Source organism: Syngnathus acus, chromosome 10, assembly GCF_901709675.1.
Source record: "Syngnathus acus chromosome 10, fSynAcu1.2, whole genome shotgun sequence".
Classification (NCBI taxonomy): domain Eukaryota; kingdom Metazoa; phylum Chordata; class Actinopteri; order Syngnathiformes; family Syngnathidae; genus Syngnathus; species Syngnathus acus.
Window position 1 is genome coordinate 25,521,300 of NC_051095.1, and position 25,224 is coordinate 25,546,523.

General features: G+C 42.2%; 1 protein-coding gene across 1 annotated transcript; it reads left to right on the plus strand.

The window, feature by feature from the left end:
• Positions 1–658: 658 nt before the first annotated feature.
• On the plus strand, positions 659–25,224 carry immt (inner membrane protein, mitochondrial (mitofilin)). The gene is made up of 14 exons (XM_037262822.1): positions 659–819; positions 1,479–1,546; positions 1,616–1,805; positions 2,124–2,268; positions 11,726–11,818; positions 11,989–12,150; positions 12,278–12,411; positions 14,539–14,642; positions 17,910–18,045; positions 20,036–20,165; positions 21,113–21,336; positions 21,417–21,548; positions 23,860–23,989; positions 24,227–25,224. The coding sequence occupies exons 1-14, from the start codon at positions 778–780 to the stop codon at positions 24,832–24,834; spliced, it is 2,298 nt and encodes a 765-aa protein (XP_037118717.1). The 5' UTR covers positions 659–777; the 3' UTR covers positions 24,835–25,224.

Here is a 25,224-nt window from a genome sequence, read left to right on the forward strand (position 1 = left end):
AGCATGTCCGCCTCTCAGTTAGGAGGGTGCGGGTTCAATGCCACCTCCGGCCCTCCCTGTGCGGAGTTTGCATGTTCTCCCCGGGCCCGCGTGGGTTTTCTCCGGGCACTCCGGTTTCCTCCCACATCCCAAAAACATGCTTGGTAGGCCGATTGAAGACTCCAAATTGTCCCTAGGTGTGAGTGCGTGTGCAAATGGTTGTTTGTCTCTGTGTGCCCTGCAGTTGGCTGGCAACCGGTTCAGGGTGTCCCCCGCCTACTGCCTGATGACGGCTGGGATAGGCTCCAGCACGCCCGCGACCCCCGTGGGGACTAAGCGGTTCGGAAAATGGATGGATGGATTACAACCTCGCCAATGCATGTGTAATTTGCTATAAAAAATGACCGGAAGTGAAAAAATACGAATTGTACGTGAAAAATAATGACACAAACAAAACAAATGGTACTAAAATTGCAGGGCTTTTTTTTTACAAGCATTGAAAAACATCCACAACAAAGCAATGTTTTTATTCCTATATTTTCTTTTAGAAGGGACTAGATAATTTACTAATCATTGCTTTGATTGGATTTAAGATAGATCCATTAATTTTTTTTTGTGAACTTGGGGAGAGGGGTATCAACTGTTCTCCATCCAGGTGGTGGCGCTGATATTTTTTTCCCTCGGCAAATACATTATTTTCTCCTCAAGAAGAACTTAACAGAGGGCAAGGGGAAAGAGTCACGGCTTCAGTGCAGATTAAAATCGGTTTGATTTAAGGACAAAAGGGTGTTGAGGACCATGCTAAGGGCTTGTGTCAGAGGTGCGAATTCTACACTCCGGGTAAGACTTCGACACTGCTACAGTTGCTGCTTTTCCACCACAAGACGTTACACAAATTCCACGAGTAGCATTAGCATGCTAGTTAGGGGAGTTGTCATTCAGTGACCCACAACCTAACTCGCGGATTTATATTAATCTATATTTTAAACGTAAAAAAACAGCAGAGGTTGTGCACGTGAGTTATACTTGCTTATTCTAGGCTCCCCTCACACACGTACGCACACAGTTATGACTGAAAACTACACTATATTAAACTACTGCAACCAGGATATTATAGACAAAATTGCTCCTGTAGTTTGTCATAGTTTGTGATCAGTTCATTTGAAATCACAGGTCATGGGGAGTTGTGCACGTAGATATGTAAAAATACAACGTATTATTGTTCCGTTTTTCTTAACTGTTTGGTGGAAAAAACAACGTTTCTGTCAAAAGTGAAGAAAAAATTAACAATCCCCGTTCAACAAGGATCAGGAATACAAAAAGACTTATATTACATAACGTGTTTCAAAGAGTTGGACCAGACCTCGAGTTTGACACCAGTCCCACTTTGGGGGTCTAATCAGTCTTCCTCCACCCTAAGTGTTCTGTGCATCTTCTCCAGCTACAAACACTACACACTCCTTAAAAGCAGATTAACATAATTTACTTTTGCGTCTTAGAAAACCTATGGGCGAACTCCACGAAACAGTCTGCAGCCGTGCAGACACTACACAGCTGGGGAAAGCAGGTAATACACAGACAAATGCAAATGCAGTGTGGAGCAAGAAATGCAATTCTCATTTTTTCCACCCATCAGTGGCGCTGCCAAAGTTGTCACTGCTGGCTTGATGACAGTCGGCGGTGGCATTGGAGGAACGATACTCTATGCCAAATGGGACCACAAGTTCAGAGAAACTGTGGAGAAAATTGTTCCTTATTCAGATCAGCTGCTGGAGTTGGCATTGGGACCTGCTCCCCGAGAAGTTGGTCTTTCTGCTAAAAAGCAGGTCAGGTCATATTCCCAAAAAATGTGTTGAAGATGTTTTTTAAATAAGTGTCAGAACATCTTGGGAAATTAAATTATTGTAAGTTAATTGATTGCCTACCACCCAAAGTTGACTGGAATACTCAAAATCTTAACATTGATTGATTGATTGATTGATTGATTGATATCTTTATTTCGAACATCCAAAACAAAAACATCTATGTAGACGGAATTGTTGAGGCGATTTTTAATATTGGATCTCATAATATGGTGTTATTTTGTATCATCCTGACATTTACAAATTCTCACATCTTAATTGGCATCACTTTCTGTTATGTAGACTGAGTTGGTCCTACCTCCCTCAATGTTGGAAAAAACAATGAAGGTGACTAAAGCCAAGCAAGATAAAAAAGTGAAGGAGTCTGCAGAGAGCCCCACAGAAGTGGCTAAACTACTCCCGGCACAGCCCGCACAGAGCCTTGAGGGTAAGGCAGTAATTAATCCCCGGAAGCACAATTCAAAGTGTACATGATCCATTGTGAGTTGAAGGTGGTGGTTGTTGGTGTTTTTATTATTAATAATTGTCGCATTCCCGTTAAACATGGTTATAATGTACATAATATAATATATATACTAATAATAATGTGTCTTTCATCAATTGAATTGTGTGTGCGTGCGTGCGTGCGTGCGTGCGTGCGTGCGTACGTACATACATACATACATACATACATACATATACACACACACACACACACACACACACACACGCACACACGCACACACACACACACACACACTGTATTTTTCGGATTAAAAGTCGCTCCGGAGTGCAAGTCGCATCAGCCATAAAATGCACAATAAAGGGGAAAAAAACAAGTCGCACCGGAATTTAAGTCGCATTTTGGGGGAAATTTATTTGACAAAATCCAACACCAAGTACAGACATGAACCAGCAAAAACAGGCTAAACGATACGGTATGCTAACGTGACATAAACACAAACGAGGAGCTGAGAACGGGCCTGACGTAACATTAACAGTTATTCACACAACTATAACATAAATAATACATTTATCAAACCATCTGTGTCACTCCAAATCATTGAATCCATCGCTCAAATTCTTCGTCCTTTCTGTAAATAACGCCGCGTGTGCGGCGCACCGCTGACGTCGGACTCGTCATCAGTTGCAGTTCAAATTATTCCACAGGCCCATATAACGATATATGAACTATATATACTAATAATAAGTGTCAGACACTACAATATATAACTATATTGCAGCGTTACCAAAGTACCAGGCAATACGTGGGTTTGGTAACCGGCTCTTTATTTTATAAAATAAGATAATCCTTTATTATTCCCTCAATGGGGAAACTCCTGTGTAAACAGCAGTACACTTAACATACACACACACGCATGCGGGGAAGGGGATAAAAGATTTTAAAAAAGTAAGAGATATATATAATTATAATAACTATAATATAAACAACAATTTTATCAAACCATCTGTGTCACTCCAAATCAATGAATCTATTGATCGACTTCATCCTTTATGTAAACGCCGCGTGTGCAGCGCGCCGCTGACGTCGGACTCATTGTCAGTTGCAGTTCAAATTATTCCACAATATAAACAACAATTTTATCAAACCATCTTTGTCACTCCAAATCATTAAATCCATCAATTGAATTCTTCGTCCTTTATGTAAACAACGGCGCGTGTGCAACGCGCCGCTGACGTCGGACTTGTCGTCAGTTGCAGTTAAAATTATTCCACAGGCCCATATAACGATAATATAAATAACAATTTTATCAAACCATCTGTATCACTCCAAATCATTAAATCCATCGATCGAATTGTTCGTCCTTAATGTAAATAACGGCGCGTGTGCGGCGCGCCGCTGACGTCAGACTCGTCGTCAGTTGCAGTTTAAATTATTCCACAGGCCCATAAAACAATATAATAAACTATATATCAATTAACAATAATATAAACAACAATTTTATCGAACCATCTGTGTCCCTCCAAATCATTAAATCCATCGGAATCATTCTTCTTGTGTCACTTAAAAAAAACAGCTGTTGACGTCAGACTAGATATATCAAATAAATGTAATATAAACAACGATTTTAACGAACCATCCGTGTCACTCCAAATCATTAAATCCATCAGAATCTTCATCCACTGTGTCACTTAAAAAAACAAAAAAAACAGCTGTTGACGTCAGCTTCGTCGTCAGTTGCGGCTCCAATTATTCCACAGATCTACGTATATAACTATATTGCAGCGTTACCAAAGTACCAGGCAATACGTGGGTTTGGTAACCGGCTCTTTATTTTATAAAATAAGATAATCCTTTATTATTCCCTCAATGGGGAAACTCCTGTGTAAGCAGCAGTACACTTAACATACACACACACGCATGCGGGGAAGGGGATAAAAGATTTTAAAAAAGCAAGAGATATATATAATTTAAAAAAATATGGACAGTATATACACAATACACAATATACAGTGGAGATAAAAAAAGCATTAGATAAAAAAATAGTGCAAAAGAAGAAAAAAAAAAACAGTGCAAAAAAAGCAGGTAAAAAGAGTATGAGGTAGACAGATATTGCACATATGATTGCACATTTGGTTATTGCACGTTATTATTGCACGTAATTATTGTCCGTTAGCTACAGTGATTAGCCTGGTTATACAGTCTGATGGCAGCAGGGAGGAAGGACCTGCGATGCCTCTCGGTGGTGCATCGTGGGTGACGAAGCCGGTCACTGATGGAGCTCTCCAGGGCCCTGACAGTCTCATGAAGGGGGTGGGAGACGTCCATGATGGAGGACAGCTTAGCCACCATCCTCCTCTCCCCCACCACCTCCACCCGGTCCAGACTGCAGCCCAGGGCAGAGCCGGCTTTCTTCACCACCTTGTCCAGCCTCTTCCTCTCCGCTGCAGTGATGCCGCTGCTCCAGCAGACCACCCCATAAAAAATGGCGGACGCCACCACAGAGTCGTAGAAGGTCCTTAGGAGGCCGTCCCTCACTCCGAAGGACCTCAGTCTGCGCAGCAGGTGGAGTCTGCTCTGGCCCTTCTTGTATAGGGCCTGAGTGTTACCAGTCCAGTCCAGTTTATTGTTCAGGTGAACACCCAGGTACTTGTAAGAGTCCACAATCTCTACGTCCGTTCCCTGGATGTTCACCGGCGAGGAGGGGACTTTGCGCCGGCGGAAGTCCACCACCAGCTCCTTTGTTTTTCCAGAGTTAATCTGGAGGCGGTTCCGCTGGCATCAGTCCACGAATCTGTGATTCAGTCCTCGGTACTCCGTCTCGTCTCCGTCGTTAATGAGACCGACGATGGCGGAGTCGTCAGAGAACCTCTGGAGGTGGCAGGTTGATGTGTGGTGGGTGAAGTCAGCTGTGTAGATGGTGAAGAGAAGGGGGGCCAGGACGGTCCCCTGTGGAGCTCCTGTGTTTCAGACCACCGTGTCAGACACACGGCCTCCTGTCCTCACAAACTGTGGTCTGTTTGTGAGGAAGTCCAGGACCCATGATGTCAGCTGCTGGCAGGCTCCAGCATGGTGCAGTTTGTTCCCCAGCAGTTCTGGCTGGATGGTGTTGAAGGCACTGGAGAAATCATAAAACATGATCCTCACAGTGCTTCCAGCCCGCTCCAGGTGGGCCAGGGACCTCTGCATGAGGAAGATGACGGCGTCCTCAACCCCGATGCTCGGCCGGTAGGCGAACTGCAGGGGGTCGGCGGAGGAGCTCACCAGGGGGCGCAGGTGGTGGAGGACCAGCCTCTCCAGGGTCTTCGGCAGGTGGGATGTCAGGGCCACCGGCCGGTAGTGGTTGAAGTCACTGGGGCGAGATGACTTGGGCACCGGTACCACGCAGGACGTCTTCCACAGCTGTGGTACCCTGTGCAGCCTCAGTCTCATGTTGAATATGTGCTCCACAATCCTGCACAGTTGCCCGGAGCAGGATCTGAGCAGCCTGGAGGTGATGCCATCTGGACCCGTCGCCTTCTTCACCTTGAGCCTGGCCAGTCCTCTCTCCACCTGGGCTGTGGAGAGCAACATGCTGGGTGAGGGGGGGTGGGGTGGGTTGCAGGGGGGATGGTTGGTGGGTTCGGTGGAGTTGAGAGTGGGCTGGGGGGTTTTGGAGGGGAGGTAGCAGGGGGCGGGGTTGAGGTGAGAGTCCTCGGAGCAGAAGAGGCTCCAGTCGGGGGAAGTTGCAGCAGGGCTGGGTGGGTGGGGGGAGGAGTGGATGGTTGTTCAAACCGGTTGAAGAACCGGTTCAGGTCATTCACCCACTCCTGATCCCTGTCCAGCGCAGGTCTGGAGTTGCTACGTCCTGAGATGGTGTTCAGGCTCCTCCAGACCCCGCTGACGTCGTCCCGCTGCAGTTGGTCTTCCATCCTCCTCCTGTAGTTGCTCTTCCCCTCCCTGATCTTCTTCTTCAAGTCCCTCTGCACCGTCTTCAGCAGGTCCCTGTCTCCTGATTTAAAGACCCTCCTTTTGTCCCTGAGCAGGTCTTTAATCTCAGGGGTGATCCAAGGTTTGCTGTTTGCAAAAACTCTGACTGTTTTGGTGGGTATGGTGGAGTCTACACAAAAGTTAATGTAGTCTGTGACACAGCTGGTGAGACCGTCGATGTCGTCCCCGTAGTCCTCACAGAACACGTCCCACACCGTGGTCTCAAAACAGTCCTGAAGAGTCTCCAGAGATTCTTAAGACCAGATCTGTCTGGTGTGGGTGACTGCTGGTTGCCTGTGCACCAAAGGCTGATACAGGGGGAGAAGGTGGATCAGATCGTGATCAGATCTTCCAAAGGGGGGGGGAGGGGGGATGATTTATATGCCTCCTTAAGGTTGGCATAAAAAAGGTCCAGTGTTTTATTTCCTCTGGTGCTGCAGGTGACATATTGGCTGAAAGTTGGAAGTGTGGATGAAGGAGAGGCATGATTGAAGTCCCCGGTAGTAAGGAGGAGGGCATGTGGATGCTGTGTTTGCAGCCTGCTTACACTGCTGTGCAGGACATCGCGGGCTGCGTCGACATTAGCATTTGGGGGAACATACGCAGTTATCGCGATAACGTGCGAGAGTTCCCGCGGCAGGTAGTGTGGCCTCAAGCTAACGGCTAGCAGCTCAATGTCCGCGCTGCAGAGTTGCTCTTTGATAGTGATGTGCCCAGGGTTACACCATCTATCGTTCACAAACACAGCAAGCCCCCCTCCTTTCCTCTTACCGCTCTCTCGTGTCCTGTCTGCCCTTATCAGGTTAAATCCGTCCAGAGCGACGGCAGAGTCCGGTGTTTGCTCCGTTAGCCAGGTCTCCGTGAACAGCAGCATGCTGCATTCCCTGTATTCCCGTTGGTGCCGTGCCAGCGCCGTTAGCTCATCCATCTTATTACAGATGGATCTCACATTCCCGGTGATGATGGTAGGGAGTGTGGGCTTGAAGCGGCGTTTCTTTTTCCGGCACATAACACCCGAGCGTTGTCCTCTTTTCCTCCTCTTAAGCTCGGGGGAAACATCGGGCTTGTAGCCGGTTAGCTTCCCTTGGCTACAGAGGGCTAACAGCTGACCACGGGTGTAAACAATGGAGCGTTTACTCCCTGCTTCGGTGGTTGCTGGGGTGATGAACCAGGTGAAAAATAGGAAAAATAAAAGGGCCAGCCTCACTGTTTTTGCAAACATGTTTCTGCCCGGTAAAAAAAGAAAACACAGGACTGAGAAAAAAGAAAAAATAGTCCAAAAAACATATAAAAACGAGACAATATACAGACGAGTCGACGGAGCTGCTGCAAACGTGTCGCCACTACCGCAGCGCCAACAGACATGTATAAATAAATCAATAAATAAATCAACATATGAGCCAACACAGTGCTATAAGCAAGCGCCCTGGATCGCTCCCCCCCTAATGAAAGATAACATACAGTATACGTACTGTATCAAAGTTCGTGTGCAGCAAAAACAGCAAAAACATTTTCTTTCTTAATTTCTAAAAACAAAAAAAAACAGCAGAAATTCTGATGAAAGACAACATACAACATACTTACTGTATCAAAGTTCGTGTGGAGCAAAAACAGCAAAAACATTTTCTTACGTACAGCACGTATTTTCACCCAAAAAAAAAAGTTTATTGGTCCCCTCCCATAAAAACATCGGGAAACTCGTCTGTAGGTGTTGTCTCTCTCGCAAATCTCTTCAGTTGGGAAGACTCTTCCATTGGGTGTTCTTTCCTTTTTGCAAAGACCCTATCAAGTGTAACTTGTTTCTGCCTTCTATTAAGAATGTAATAACGAACGGAGTCAGTTGCCATACGGGTGCTCTCGGCTCATCTCGCGAGGTTCGACAACCGAAATTTCGTCCGACATCCGAAGCAAAAAAAAAATATATATATATATATACAGTGCCTTGCGAAAGTATTCGGCCCCCTTGAACCTTTCAACATTTCGCCACATTTCAGGCTTCAAACATAAAGATATAAAATTTAAATTTTTTGTCAAGAATCAACAAGTGGGACACAATCGTGAAGTGGAACGAAATTTATTGGATAATTTAAACTTTTTTAACAAATAAAAAACTGAAAAGTGGGGCGTGCAATATTATTCGGCCCCCTTGCGCTAATACTTTGTAGCGCCACCTTTTGCTGCAATTACAGCTGCAAGTCGCTTGGGGTATGTCTATCAGTTTTGCACATCGAGAGACTGGAATTCTTGCCCATTCTTCCTTGCAAAACACATCGAGCTCAGTGAGGTTGGATGGAGACCGTTTGTGAACAGCAGTCTTCAGCTCTTTCCACAGATTCTCGATTGGATTCAGGTCTGGACTTTGACTTGGCCATTCTAACACCTGGATACGTCTATTTGTGAACCATTCCATTGTAGATTTGGCTTTATGTTTTGGATCATTGTCCTGTTGGAAGATAAATCTCCGTCCCAGTCTCAGGTCTTTTGCAGACTCCAACAGGTTTTCTTCCAGAATGGTCCTGTATTTGGCTCCATCCATCTTCCCATCAATTTTAGCCATTGATTTTCTGTAGGGGTTGACTCCCTTAGCCCATTCCTCTCCCGAGGAGCCCACTGGGCAGTGGTACTATTTAACCCATAGTTGGGGGCTGGTTCGTGGGCACCAGGGCGTGTCCACACACCGGTGGGCCTGCGTGCCGCACGTCTAGGGGCCAAACCTCCTCCGAGTCCCTTGTAGTTTAGCCTGGGTCCATGTTGTACCCAGTTACCATGTGTCGCCGCGTGGAGGCACTACATAGGGCTTGCTGTTAGAGAGGCTATGTACTGGCAGGGAGAGACTTACGCACTCGGCTCTCCCGTTCGCATACTGCTAGCCGGCGGTGAGGGTTGACAGTGAGAAGTGACGTGCACTGGGCACTCCACCAACACACTAGACGCATCACAACAACCCGACTTGGTCTTATAAAGTCTTGGTCTTATGAAGTCAGACACACAAAATAGCCCAACAGTCGCAATATGATGTTCCACCTTACTGTTTCTATTATATCTTAATATCAATCTGATTGAAAACAATATTGGGTGCAAGTTACATAATTCAAAGAATTATAGACAAAATGGAAAAACAACAACTGATTAATAAACATGCAGTTGAATTGGCCTGGAGACATAGTGCTTGACATGAAGACAAGACAAGGCAGTATTGCTTACATCAGAAGTAAGTTATTTAAATATTTCAAAACCCTCCCTCAGATTCCAGTCGCACATTTTGAGGTGTGGGATAAAGAGAAAAAGCACAAATCTGTACACCACAAATGATCTTTTTATGGCTAGAATTCTAATAAGAGATGTAAATCCACTGTCTCTCTGTTTAAGGTGGTTAGTCCAACAGATTGTGTGAAACATCTCATTGAAATTTTGCACACTATTGATTTATCAGTGGGGTTTACTTATGACACATTCAGAACTGCCGCGTCTCATTACTTTTATTAATTTTGATTGAAAGTTTGAAACGTCCAACGCAAGATGGATCCCTGACAATTTAGAAAACAAATGTACATTGGTATTATATTTGAATTGTTTTTATAATGTAAATATCCATTTGCCCTCTGTTTCCAAGCAATCATTGACATCTCTGAGGGTAAGATATCATCCGTGGTTCAATTAATCTGACATGTTGGGAAAACGGTTTCCCTTTTTAGGAAATATAATGTAGTCTTAGTTTGCCTGTAAATAGTGAATAAAGACTCTATGCTGTAGTAGGTGTAGTACTTCTTTTCAACATTTTGGTTAATGTTCTTTTGTCTGTTATTATAAATGCAGATGATCCATCTGTAATTGATGTAGACATAGTATTGATATAGAGTGTACCCGGTAAACAGATTTAGAGTGGCAAGCCTTGGATTGAGTTTAATTTGTAATTCAATTTCAGTATCCTGTAATCTCGGCCTGGGCATAGGATAATAAAGTCTCATTGCTTTTTGGAAAATTGTTGTTGGCTTTAAATAATTAGTAGCATTTAGTCCTGTTTCCCTCCACACTTTTATATGAAGAGGGTCCGGTTATGAGATTACGATGGCGCGCAATGAGCTAGTGCGTAGCGGCTATGAATACACTGGTATTGTAAATATTGCGCTACCTCGGTTCCAAATTTTGCAGTTGCATATCAGACACTGCCCGTCTGAAAAGTGAAACGACTTAAAAATCACGCCACAAGGCATTCTACAGCAGGCTACATAAGTCTTATTTCTCTTGTTGCTAGGCTGGTGTCATTATCTTCTTTGTAATCCACCAGCAACCTGCACAGTAAGCCATTATATATTTTATCGTGTATCAGAACCTAAAACCTTAAAAATAGCATGCACTGATATCAGAACGAAAAATGAGGGCAGCAGCATGAGAAGACAAATAATAGAGAAGTCACGTCACTAGATTTAGTTTGGCAATATTCTGGATATTTTAAGTGGTAAAATTTTTTGATAGTATTATTACCATTACCTTAAATCATACCATCCCGGCAACAATCCCATACCGTAGCTTTGGTACTGTGAGGGTATTGTACAGTACAGTGAGATTTTGATGTTGTATCCCTAGTATTGACCCAATACATTCTGCCACACGGAATAAAGTGTGCTCAGTTATCATTGTAATTATTTTTTTTCAATGCTTTGTGTACTGTACATGGACTAGTATTGTTAGCCATACTAATGTATCTGGTCAGAATGAGCCACCGTTATATTTCGAGTGCCAGAACCAAGCCCGGATAAGATAAAACGTAAGGTTGCATCAGGAAGGGTGTCGGGCATTAAACATCCCAATAGAAGGAATTAGCTCAGAGGCACAGCACAGTCTGGAAGATTTGGAGACAAAGATTGAGTGGCCAGGTTTAGATACTATGGAATTGAGCACAGGGTGCTTGAAATGGAACTGCCAAGTAGAAGGCAAAGAGGAAGACCAAACAGGATTCATGGATGTGTGATGCAAGGGAAGACTCAGATTACTGGGGTGTTAAAGCAAAAGATGCTCAGGGCATGAAGAGATGGAAGAGAATGATTTCCTGTGGCTACCGCTGGATACGGTTAAGGTGAAAAGAAAAGAGGTAGTATCTGACTGTGGTGCTTTTTATTGGAGTGCACTTTCCACCATAGCAGACGCACGCCCCTTACAAACAGAGGACTAGTAATGGCAAAGTGAAGATTCAATTTTGCTTCATGAACCAGTTGTCTTTGTTGACTTCTATAGAACTTTATGTTCAACCATGGGTCTGAAAGTACATTGACCCTCCATTTCTAAAACTTCTTTCTTTAAGCCAACTATGCCATCCAGAGGAGAAAAAAAATACAACAAACGGTTCATGAAGCAGTATCGAAGCTTCATTTTCCATCACTACCCAGGACCCCCTGTATTCTAAATACGTATACAGTAGCAGGTTTTATACAGGCATTCCTACATTTTGTAGTCTTCATTGTGTTCCATCCAGAGGCGTCAATTGAGGCAACTCACATAATCTCAGCCATCAGTGAAGTACCATCAGTCCCTGCTCCATGCGACACCGAGGTGATGCCGGTCAAAGGTAGTACCATCTAGATCTACTTCTCTTTATGGTTGTCTCATTGCTATATGTGAGGTGCTTTGTTAGAGCAGCTGTAAAATACGCGATATAAATAAATTTGTATTGTATGTATGATATAGTCCACGCCGACGCTCTGTCGGCTCCATAATTGTGTGCTTGTTTCTGTCTAGAGGAGTGCAAGGAGTGTCATCACCATAATGTAACTGCAGAGACAGCCGCAGTTTCCCCTGAAATAAAGCCTGTAGCACAAGAACCACTCAAAGAGCGTCCAGTAGAAGAGGTGACAGCTCGACTTGCTCAACAAGACCTAGAAGAGCAGGAAATCCTGGCCTGTAAGCTAGAGGAGCACAGTGTACACAAAATTACAAATTAAATCATGCCTCTTTCATGCTATGGCTGCACAACATACAGTATCATACACAATACTTTACTTCCATTTCTTTGTCTTGTGTTGTTCAGCTGTGTCAGGAAACCTGGACGACTCATTGGCCAGCTCAGCGCAAGCCACGCTGCAGGCCATTGGAGCTCAGGAGGCAGCCTTGCAGGCCATTGCGCGACACACTCAAAAACTGAAGGAAGCTATGGAAGCCGAGGTACACTGTTTATAAGACTGTGGTTTGAATTTGAGTATTTTGGGTGCATCGATTGCCTCTGCATCCGATTTAGAATCTGAGCTTTAGCTGAGTCTCTAAAATTTCAAGCACTACATCGCATTGATACAGAAAAAAATAACTTCATGGTAAGACCTTGGTTGTCGCGTCACACATCAGCCAGTGGATTCATATAGCGTATTGGCCCTAATATAAGATGATGTTTTTGCATTGAAATAAGACTGAAAAAGAGGGGGTCGTCTTACATTCGGGGTCTCGACATTATACCCATTCGCAGCGGTAAGTTAAAGGTTGCTGGTATCGACTGAGTATGTTGCTGTGATCGTGTGAGTCTTTGACACAAAGTGAGTATATACATTTCATTGTTACTACTGTCCACTGTTGTGCCGTTTGTCCGATTGCGGTTTGCTTCGTGTGCACGCCATTTGATTGACAGGTCCGGCGCGCTCCTTTAAGTTTGCCTCGCATCGTACGAGCAGCGTACATGCATGACTACAGCCGTTACGCAGCGGCACGGCGACTATCGGTCGCCAGCAAATGTATTTTGTTGTTTCGATGACTTAGGTATGGTGTGTTGCCGAGAGTATTTCATTATGGTTATTTAGTATAGCGGAACAGTTACGCGCAGTTAGTTATGTAATGTGTGCCGTCTAGTAGTGTTGTGTGACGTCAGAAGTTGAGCGTTGACTTACGTGCTGTATTTCTGTCTGTTGCAGAACCACACACACACACACCCCACACACCCTCCACACACTTCATACAATAATCACACACACAAGAATTACATTCACACACCCAAAGACTCACCCCTGTACACTGCACACACCTGCTCTCACATCCTTACGACCAAACGTGTGCCTATACCCTTTTGACAGTTTGCCTGTATGCCCCTATGAGCCACAGTGCCTGTTACTTTTTTGCCAATAATTCAGTAAAGCAATCAAAACTGAACCCCGTCTTCCCTCCTGTGTTCTGACCGACACCCGGGGGCGAAAAGAGCATAACCATCCGAGCCAACCCCCTATACCAGGGGTGTCAAACTCATTTTTTTCGCGGCCCGCATTGTAGTCATAGCTTCTTTCGTAGGGCCATTATGACTGTCAACCCAAATAAATGTATGAGCACCTCATATTATATACAGTAGAAGCTACAAAACAAACAGACAAATAACTCATTTTCAAATCAGACAAGTAAAAACTGGTCAAATGTTAAAAAAAAGATGTTATTAAAAGTGAAGACAATTTGCAATTCCAGTAATGACACACGAATTTGATGCACAATTTGTCTTCGCGGGCCACATAAAATGATGTGGCGGGCCGTATCTGGCCCCCGGGCCTTGCGTTTGACACCTGTGCCCTATACGGTCCTCAGGCTCCCCAACAATAGCGGTAGCAGTTTGCATTATTTTATTGCAATGTTTTTCCTTATTCAGATTTGTTTCAAGACTACAGTTACAGTTAGACTTCACTTTGATGGTTAATGCAGCTATTGCAATTTTGTTGTTTTATCACAGTAGATTGGTTTATTTACATTTCAAAAACCAGAAGCCATTCATTTACAAATGTGATTGCACTTTAGTTTACATATTTAAATGTTCATACATTAAGATGTGATAGACAGTTTTTGCATGATTTGAATGAGGCAAAATAACATGCTTTTTCTCTCGAATATATTGTTATAATCATTTGTTTCAGATGTAATCATTTCCTGTATAAGAATTAAATTTGGTGTTCAAAAAGTCTTTTTTCAAACTTGAGTCTTGAAAAAGAGGGGGTCGTCTTATAATCAGGGTCGTCTTATATTCGGGCCAATACGGTATTACAAATGAGTTTAGGGGCCCAGTTAAAAGGTTTCCCCGGTTACCTTTTCAAAGTACTCTTGAGCAATAACTGCAACCAGTGGCTCCTGATGCATTTATTGATCCCAAGATGGTTCATATCTGTACAATGACTATAAAATTCTCCAAGAATTCAACAATTTATCTGTTAGTCATTTAAACGCAAGTGTAGTTTCTGAGGGGGGGGGGGGCGGTTACTGGGTTGCTCTCCCGAAAAAAGGCCAGTTGTTGATGCCCCGAAACATCACAGTAACAGCTGTTCTCTTATTCAGGTTCCGCCACAGGAGAAGTCAGCCCAGTGGAAAGATCTTGAAGCTTGTCTTGCAAATAGAGCAGCTGCAGTAAGCGATGCGGGGACAGCTCTGCAGAAAGCTAAGTAAGCAATTTTGTTTGACCATCGAACAAGCTATTTGGAAAAACCACGGCTAATTGTATTTGTCCTATAATTTCGGTTCGGTTTTGTCATTGGTATAGGCCAAAGCTACAAGTTCCGCTTATGCCAATGCTTATTTTGAATTGTAGTATATTTTGTTTTTTTTGTGTCTTTGTTTGGTTTACTTGATGTCCAGGTGTGATAGAGTGAAGTGAACCCTTGTCACAAGGATGCCGTGCAGATCCACTTGCAATAAGTGAAACTGTGACATAGAGACCAAATTTTTTAACAACAGACTTATAATTCCCCACTTATAGTTCCCACTTGTATAAACACATTTAAACTTATTAAAACACTTACCGTATTTTCCGCCCTAAAAGGCGCACCTAAAACCCTAAAATTTTCTCAAAAGCCGACAGTGCGCCTTATAGGCCAGTGCGCCTTATATATGGATCAATTGATGAATTTGTTGATCCATACTGGTTGTACACAGTGCTCTGCCAAAATGTTTCAGTACGTTTTAGTACGACTAGTAAATTACAAGGTCGCATCGCTTCCCAAAATTACGGTAACTGTAGTCAGGGGGCGTCACCGAATAGCTGTTGTACCCGCGAGGCTATTTCATTTAAAAATAGGCTGCTCTGTCAATGTTTCGAGTAAATCTACGGATCGATATGGAAGGGAAACATAGGTAAGTAGTACCAATGCGTTAGATCGAACTTTAGTCAGTTCTGATCATTTTATAGGAGATCGTTTGAGAAACGCGATTGTTTACACTTTGCTGAGGCTCATGGGAGATTGCGAGCTGAGGCTCGTGGGACTATGCGGATGGCTAATGCTATGACGATAGCTGCTATACGTACCAGGCTATTTCATGTGAAAATAGGCTGCTCTGTTAATGTTTCGAGTAAATCTACGGATCGATATGGAAGGGAAACATAGGTAAGTAGTACCAATGCGTTAGATCGAACTTTAGTCAGTTCCGATCATTTTATAGGAGATCGTTTGAGAAACGCGATTGTTTACACTTTGCTGAGGCTCATGGGAGATTGCGAGCTGAGGCTCGTGGGACTATGCGGATGGCTAATGCTATGACGATAGCTGCTATACGTACCAGGCTATTTCATGTGAAAATAGGCTGCTCTGTTAATGTTTCGAGTAAATCTACGGATCGATATGGAAGGGAAACATAGGTAAGTAGTACCAATGCGTTAAATCGAACTTTAGTCAGTTCCGATCATTTTATAGGAGATCGTTTGAGAAACGCGATTGTTTACACTTTGCTGAGGCTCATGGGAGATTGCGAGCTGAGGCTCGTGGGACTATGCGGATGGCTAATGCTATGACGATAGCTGCTATACGTACCAGGCTATTTCATGTCAAAATAGGCTGCTCTGTTAATGTTTCGAGTAAATCTACGGATCGATATGGAAGGGAAACATAGGTAAGTAGTACCAATGCGTTAGATTGAACTTTAGTCAGTTCCGATCATTTTATAGGAGATCGTTTGAGAAACGCGATTGTTTACAGAGGGCTCGTTGGTTATTGGCTAGTGGATGCATACCGCAACCCTAGTCAACCTCAGTTTGTTGCAGTATAGCTTCTATTTTATGCGCCTTATAATCCGGTGCGCCTTATATATGGACAAAGTTTTAAAATGGGCCGTTCATTGAAGGTGCGCCTTATAACCCGGTGCGCCTTTTAGGGCGGAAAATACGGTATATTGTATGCACCTCGGGCCAGTTTTGCACAGACGTATTTTGCCGCATCAAATTATCAAATGATTAAAATATATAACCTTGATTGATTTTTTCCCCCCTGAATTATCAGAATTTTCCTGTGGTGTTTAAGCTCCCTATCTGAAGCCTTGTAAGATGGAAGACAGTTGGTGTCATCGTCGATCTTAAAATGGAAAAAAAAAAAAGCTTTGTTCACACTGCAGCTTTTTTGCCCATATGCAACCCATATCAGATTTTTTTTTTATTAAAGGGACGATAAAGCGAGCCAACATTGGCACTTATGTGATAGAACTGTATTAATAAACGATGTCAGTGCTACAATTCCCCCATGAAAAAAAACTCAGAGAAGAAATTTAACGGCATTTTGGAACACAAGGGTGGTACACTTACTGACGCCCACTTTTTGGGTGGAGTTTGCTTGATTTGACACATCAGCCTGACTTCATCACGGAAGGAATGATGACACATGAACAATTTGGCTCACAAAAAGCCCCTCGGAACGCGTCGTGTTTGCGTCTATTGGTGACTGGTGAAAGGCAATAGACAGACGTGCCAGGGCATTTCAGCTGCAGAGAACCTGCTCATTTATTGCTCTTAAATCAGTCACAAAGAGGTTAATCCTTGTGATATGTTGAACTAGTCATATGTTCAGATGCCCATGTAAATTTTGATGCCAATTGATAGCTGTTTTTGTACATTTTAAATGATAGTCTTTACAATGATTTCCAATGGGGAAATTGTGATCGCTTCCTTCCATGACGTCATCAACCAAGACATGGAGGGGGAACAGTGGGGCATTCAGTGTTTTCATTGTTTCATTATTGCTCCAAAATGAATGGATAAAATAGAAAATGCAAACTTTTTTCATTTTCCTGATTAGAAGAAATACATGAACTGGGCTCGTGAAAAATCAACCATCCTCGCTTTACCCTCCCTTTAAGACAGTCTGACCGTCTCAATTCCAATGTTGGTTTATGTATTTTCTTTTTCAAATCTGAACTAGGCCATTTTTATATGTAGTCCTGGATCAGATTCATATCCAATGTTTTTCAATGGGACCACAGTCACACAAAACCCAAATTGAGCATAAAGAACTGCGGTGTGAATATCGCCAAAGAGTGTTCCATCTGAGAATACATGATATTACAATACAAGTAGCTAATCCGAGCACAAGAGATTAAAAAGACAGTGAGTCTTCTTAAATTACCATTATTTTATATACTCATTGACTTTCCATTGCATTTTAATTTTCTATATTGTACTGTGCAGTTAGGTGCATTCCAGAGGAAGAAAAACAAACACTGAACAGCAGCATTGCAGCGATTCACTGTTTTCAAATTGTATCTCTTTTGACAACTTGAGTTGTTTACATAGTAATTTACCAGCTTATCCATATGTTAATATAAGTGTTCTGTTTTTTTACATTATTAATTTAATAAAGATAACATAGGACACTTAATAATTTAGTTTAAAATGAGTTATTATGATTTTGTGAGATTTTACCAGTCTTACTATTCCTCTCTTATCGTAGCGAGGCCTTGGACAATCTCAAGTCTGTCATTGACAAATCCAAGGAGCTGAATGTCCCTGCTGTCCGGCCCCTCACGTTAGCCGCAGAAGAGAATCTCTTTAAAATGGTGGTGGACTTGGATAAAGTGGTCAACAAGGTAAGGATATCTGTTCAGACGTTAGTCAGTCAAGTACTAACATACACACCTTGATGGAATTGCAATTTAAGTTACCACCTTATTCAATATTAAATTATCTGCTTGATATTATAAGCAACATTCAATTTCTTGAGTCTATCCCAACTAATTTTAGTGCATGTAGGCTGTGAGACAGAGTAAAACCTGGACAGATTGCCAATACGTTACAAATCATTCATCATAAATTTAAACCTCAAGTTAATTGGAAGTCTTTAGTTGGCCATATCATACTAAATTATTATTATTTTGCTTTTTTGTGCTTTTTTTTGCGCTAATTCCTTACCAAAATCATTCCAAACAGGTGCTGCTTCATTCACTCACTATATGAGCTTTATTTCCACGTAATTCTGGGATGTCTTACTTTGTGAGTGGTCTTGAACACACCTCAAGTCTACTGACGTGTGAACACAGCGGAGTGGTTGTAGTGAACTCAACCTCTTATTCTGAGTTAGAAAAGTAGCCACAAAATATTTCATTAAAAAAAATGAATCGCCATTGTGCTAAAGGTAAGAGATTAGATAATCATGCACATACACGTACACATGCAACTACAGCTGCCTTTTTCAATTCCCATTTGAATTAAAAAATGATCAATCCTAATCACCTATTTCAATGAGATGAACAATTTGGAAGTGTTTTTTCCCAAAACTAATAAAATAGATGGAAGTTGCCAGTTCAACTATCTAAACTTTAGGGAATCCTAATATTGAATGTATACCGTTTTTCCATGTATAATGCGCCTCCATGTATAATACGCACCCTAAAAATGGCATGTGGATGCTGGAAAAAAGCCTGTACCCATGTATAATACGCACCCAAATTTTGACTCCTACTTAAGTCCGTAAACGTAAAATTATTTCAGAAAAAAGATCATCTTTGGGAACAACCGGATGTTATTCTGCCGGTCAGTATCACTGCGCATGCAGTAGCAAACTCGATAGCGAAGAAATATGTGAGACTCTCAACGGGATCACCAATATTTGAGTGATGTTCCAGTTATTTATCACAATTATTTATTATTATAATAATAATATATATAATAATTATTTATTTATTATTCACAATTGTCATGGTGATCTTTCTGGTGATTTCTTAACTAGGCTGGATGTATATTTGTTTTGTTGGCGTTGATTTCTCCGACTGCCCAGAAAGGCACCACCGCGATCAGTTAGGTTAAAATGAAAAGAGAGGAAAGTGACGTGCGGACATGTGAAAAAGGCGGCTCTGTATGGGAGAGAAGTTGAAGAGGAATAAAAACACCCTTGGAAACCAAAACTTGCCCCTCGTCGCCGCAACAAATGTTTCGGATTTGTGTAGGGTACATTGTGACAGCAAACGAGCAGGTGATCGAGCAAGCGTCTGATACGAGAGCATTGCGTTCGTATGGAGCGTGTTTGAAGTGAACAGCAGAGAAGAAAGGAACAAGGCAAAGTGTTGTGAAATAAAATATTACCTGTAATACGCATTTTGTTATTTGCTGATTGAAACTGCTAATTAAACTGTGAATTGAAACTAATAGGTAGAGAACTGAACTCTCGCTCTTTATATATCCGGTCTGCGATGGAGATTAAAAAACAAACAATATTTGACAATAACACACCATCAAGGATTGCACCATCGCATCAAACGATGTGTCGTCAATTATGAATTTTACTGACTAAGTGTGTTGGGCAGGATGGCTGAATGCGATGCGCGATTGACAACAAACAAGAAGAAAGGTGATTTCAAGTCTTATTTCGAGGGAGATTTTCTTTAAAAAAAAAAAAAATTTACCCATGTACAATGCGCACGCCAGATTTTAGGACAATAAATTAGTTAAATTTTGCGCATTATACATGGAAAAAAACCGTAGTTTTTGTCCCCTCAAGTTTCCCTCTAACTTTTTTTTTTTCTTTTGTTTCCCTATATTTATCCTACCATTCTCTTCCTTGTGCTTTTGACTATTGGATAGGTACAGTCTGCAGAGTCAGAAGCTAAGATCGTCTCACAGTATGGTGAACTGGTAAATGAAGCCAAACTGCAATTCCAAAGAGAAGTGAGCAGCCTTACTCCAGAGATTCAGGCCAACTGGAAAGGACTCAGTAAGCCACCCAATCTGATAACTGTAGTAATTTGATGACCATATTATAATTTCAGTATTATTGCAATATTGCTAAAGGAACGTAAACAAAATGTATCACCAAATGTATGAAAGCAGGTTTTATACTGTGTTAAAAAATAAGAAAAAGATGATTTAATGCATGCAAATAAAATTAATTTAAAATGAAGATGGAATGATAGTACAGTTAAGCCTCACTTTTACGTGACTTTCTGTCTAACGTGGTTTCGTCATTGACCACAATTTTTTTTGTTGTAAATACATTTTACTGCTAACCTTAAAAGATTTAGAAAACAACACGCAACCACCACAGAGACGGTGATCGGTAAGGGCTGCTTATGCTAATAGAAGAGAACGTCCCTACATGATCACTATCCCAAATGGTTAGAAACTCAGGATGTGGACTAAAGTGATGCATCTTTGAGAAATCCTGGATTTCGCAAGGAAGCAACAGACTAAAGCTGTAAAGCAAAAGGGCATCATGGACTATTTTAAACATGGAAATTAAAAACGACTTTTGGGATTTGGAAATTTCCCGATACACTCATATGCGTGACTCTGACCTTTCTCTATAACGTGGTTTAAGGGTTAACGCGCTTCCCAAATTCTGGACCCCAAAGTCCACGTAAAATCGAGGCTTAGCTGTATTCGCTAAGATGAGTCACATGATTTGAGTAACACATTTAAAACCCAGTCACTATAAAGCTAGACTATGGGAAATATACATTGGGGTTACAAATTCCAGATTCCCGGTTAAGATGTTTTTCATGAATAAATTTAGCGATGCAGGGTTTTTCAACATGTTTTATTTAGGTTTTCAAAGTTGTCAACCTTTTAGGACCCTTGCTATTACTAGAAAGATTGTTATACACAGTACAAGGATCCAAATATAAAAAATAACGTGTTTTTGTATATGTGTGTGTGTGTTAGCTGGTAAGCTGTCAACAGATGACCTGAATGCTCTAATTGCCCATGCACATCGTCGCATTGACCAGCTGAACCGAGAGCTGGCTGAGCAGAGAGTCAGGGAGCAGATCCATATTGATGCAGCTCTGGAGCAGCAGAAATTGGAGCACCTGAGAGTGCAGGAGGCAACTGTAAACACATCCTTGCAGCACATCAAGGAGGACGCGCGACTTGAGCAGGAGAGGAAGGTACCAAGAGACTGCTTCTGCGTTCTTTGGCCATCATCAGAAATGGATGGATTGCAGTAAATAATTGTCTGTTTCTTTAGCTGTCAGAATTGAGGGAAGTGATGGAAGCAGAGATGAGGACTCAACTTCGGCGTCAGGCAGCTGCTCACACAGACCATGTTCAGGATGTCCTCAAAGTGCAGGAGCAGGAACTGAAAGCAGAAGCTGAGCAGGTTATTGAGCCCAACACATGATTTGCTTAGAAATTTAACACTTAAACTATTCTCGGGTGTGTGCTGACTCTGATCTAACACCAATTAACCTCCCCAGTTAAAAAAAGGGCGCGCAACAATGTTATTTCAGTTTATTTTTACTTTGACTCTTGAAAATGTTTTTGTTTTTTTTTAATCGAGGGGAGAAGTTTTGAAATGAATTTTGTCATCACAAAAACCTGATGTTTGAGCAGGGGTTATATCCATTCGCACGCACGCACGCACGCGCACACACACACACACACACACACACACACACACACACACACACACACACACACACACATCTGCTGTGACTATTCTAGGGGTGCATTTAACGATTCTTTTAATCATCAATTATTTTGTTGATTAATCCATGAAGCGGATACATCAAAACGTGTTAATTTCCATCCCTTTAGTAAGAATTAGAACATAATTTCAGATTGACAATTAAAAAGTGCAGAAAATGTACAAGCATTATGATTCAATTACCAGTTTGGTTTGTAACATGTCAGAAAATAAGCACGGATGTTTATTGATGCTTTTCACGAGTAAGGACAGATGATTGAAGAAGCTAATCAGCCTTTTTTCATGTAGGCCACAGAAATCTGATCATGTTTACTGAAGCTTAAAGTCCAATGATTTGGAAATTTTTTAAATTAAAAATGAATACGATTGATTGATTGATTGATTGATTGATTGATTGATTGATTGATTGATTGATTACCAAAGGTTATTGATTATATTTTGATAAGCCATTAGTCGTCGATTAATTGCTTCACCCTTTAAATTACACTTGTTTAACATCAAAATGACAGCAACGTGATGGTGTTAATTCTCTAATCCTGTATTCTCCATGGCCCTAACCCAGGGGTGGGCAAACTTTTTGACTTGCGGGCCGAACTGGGTTCTAAATTTGGACCGGAGGGCCGAACCAGGAGCAGATGGATGTAGTGTTTGTGTGAAGTAATATAAACGACCTGTAAAGGTCATTGCATAAAAGGTTTTGGCCTTTAGTAGGTAGTAAAGCATGGATATTCAAAAAAAGTTTTTTGAAAACAAATGCATTTATTAACAGCATTAAAAAAAAAAAAAAAATTCACTAAAAAACTGCTATCAGTGATTCTCATAAAATACGACACTGTTATTATGAATAACAGTCTCCATCACTTCAGTGCCTGCAGGTCAGATTAATGAAAGATGTTTATCTTATGAGATCACATCAAACTGCAAACATTCTGACCAAATATATCATCTTGAAGAATCGGTGAAAGCATACATCCAAATAAAGTAAGCAAAACGGCAACACGGTGAGGGGTATCTGAAAATCAGAGCAGAGTTTTAACTCACAAACACCTGGTAACAGAGGTGAGGAAACGGGACAGACTTCCTTAAAGTAAGCCTTAAGAACTTTACAGGTTAAGATTAGTCGCAAACAGGTGGTGCATCAATGTCCTTGAGCATCCTGCATTGTTTGAAAATGACAATGGTCGCTAGTTTCAATCCCTGCTATTTGTACAAATCATATTCAAAATGCATTTTTTTACAACAAACTTGAGAGCCTCCCCTTCATTTTCAGTGGGAACAGTGTTGTTGGTCTCCCACTTTTTTGCTAGTGCGTCATAGTCTGGAGTAAAATTTGTTGTGGCAATTCTTAGGAGAGATCCGAGGTGTTGGTCCGTTTACCTAGATCTGTGACGGGTTGATGTTCATGTGGCTGAACGTCACGTCGCGTACGTCGAGCCAAATTTGCCTCTCTTTTTTAAACACTCGGCACTGTGTCCACCTTGCTTTTCCTTGGGCGACTCATTTTAATGGAAGGATTCCAGGGGAAGGTTTGTGGGTGGCTTTAGCATAAAACTGTATCTGAAAGCTCAGCGCGCGAATTACAAGAATGCTGTCGTCACAGCCCATGCTCTAAAATCGGCACTGATACAAATAGAGCGCGAGTGCGCCATGTCCGTACTACTGAGTACGTACACGCACTTGTGAGTGTGCACCGAGCTTTCTGACACGGCTTCCGGTAGTAAATGCGCAGGCGAGCGGTTCCCCATCTACTGGGGAAGTCATTGCAGGCAAAATGACCAAAGAAAATGTTTAATAATACAATTTATTCATGGTTGGCGGGCCGGATTAAACGGTCCCGTGGGCCGGATGTGGCCCGCGGGCCGTAGTTTGCCCATAGCGGCCCTAACCTGTCACAAAGGCGGGTTTGGCAATATCATTGTTGTTTTTGCTTATATTGCTCCTTGTCTCCATGTCAGTCCTAAATGCCCTTGTGTTGTCCTTTTAGGTCCTAAGCAGTAAGCTGCTAGAACAAGAGACCCAATACCGTCAACTGAGTCAGGAGCAACTGGATAACTTTATTCTGGATATGAATACTGCCTATGCAAGACTGAAGGGAGTGGAGGAGGCCATAGACAGTAAGATTCTCTCAACGCAAGATTTGCACGGACAATATGAAATGATTGAATGATTTTTTTTTTATTCACAAGGTCAGTGGGCCAGATTTAAAAATCCTGGTCTAAACATCTATATTGTTTGAGCTTGCCTCTACATCTTTACTAAGTTGTCTGCTATATACTTAATTGCATTTCAGGAGCCTCTGATGTTAGTGTCAGCCTTTGTTGCACCTGCACTGACATTTGTCATCTGTGCAGGCCATGTGGTTGCAGAGGAGGAGGCTCGAAAAGCTCATCAGCTGTGGCTCTCTGTGGAAGCGCTCAACTACACTTTAAAAACCGCTGATGCCGGTTCGCCCACTAAGCCATTGGAAGGCGCTGCTCAGGCTGTGCGAGACAGCTGCCATGACAATGAATTTGCTTTGGCTCTTGCTTCAGCCCTTCCACAAGAATCGCTGCAGCGTGGCGTGTACAGCGAGGCCTCTCTCCGAGCCCGCTTCCATGGTTTGCACTCACTCCTTCGCAGGGTTGCCCTTATTGATGAGTCTCACAACTCCTTGTACCAGTATTTCCTCTCCTACCTGCAAGCAGCACTTCTGCTTGAGGCAAAACAGCAAGCCCCGCCTGCCCACCTAAGCGCTGAAGATTTAGACCCTTTCAAGCTCCTTTCGTATGCCACCTACTGCATAGAGCACGGTGATCTGGAGTTAGCCGCTAAATTGGTGAACCAACTGACAGGAGAGGCTCGGAGAGTGGCGGAGGACTGGCTGAATGAAGCCAGACTTACTCTGGAAACCAGGCAGGTGGTCAGTTTGTTGTCTGCTTATGCAAATGCAGTGGGGTTAGGAACAACCCAAGCTCCATAGGCTTACCGTCTGACTAAAAAGAAGGACACTTCCATTAAAAAGTATCAAATAATTTCCTTTGCCACGCTCGAAAAGTAATAGCTTGCGTTTTGCGTAGGGGACAGATTTTCAGTAGTGTGAGCACACATAAACCTAATGATGGGTGTTCACTCATGGGTTGTTTAAAAACACTGTCACAATGATTATTCAACAAACAAATAACTGATATACCCACTCAGTCTGGTGTTATCTGTATAAACCCACTTGAACCAGGTATTTATTTTTGGCATCTTTAATTTGTTTTTTTGCTCAAGAAATTGTAATTCATAAAAATGTCATATGAGCAATGTGTTTGCATTTTATTTTTGTCAATAATGCACTTCGCAAATAAATCATGAATAACAGGTGGAA

What these genes read in the sequence shown, in the direction of transcription:
- immt (XM_037262822.1), top strand. Translation starts at nt 778, where the DNA reads ATGCTAAGGGCTTGTGTCAGAGGTGCGAATTCTACACTCCGG. An exon ending in GTGCGAATTCTACACTCCGG is followed by an intron (nt 820 to 1,478) that starts GTAAGACTTCGA and finishes TTTGCGTCTTAG; the next exon opens with AAAACCTATGGGCGAACTCC. An exon ending in ACAGCTCTGCAGAAAGCTAA is followed by an intron (nt 14,643 to 17,909) that starts GTAAGCAATTTT and finishes CTCTTATCGTAG; the next exon opens with CGAGGCCTTGGACAATCTCA.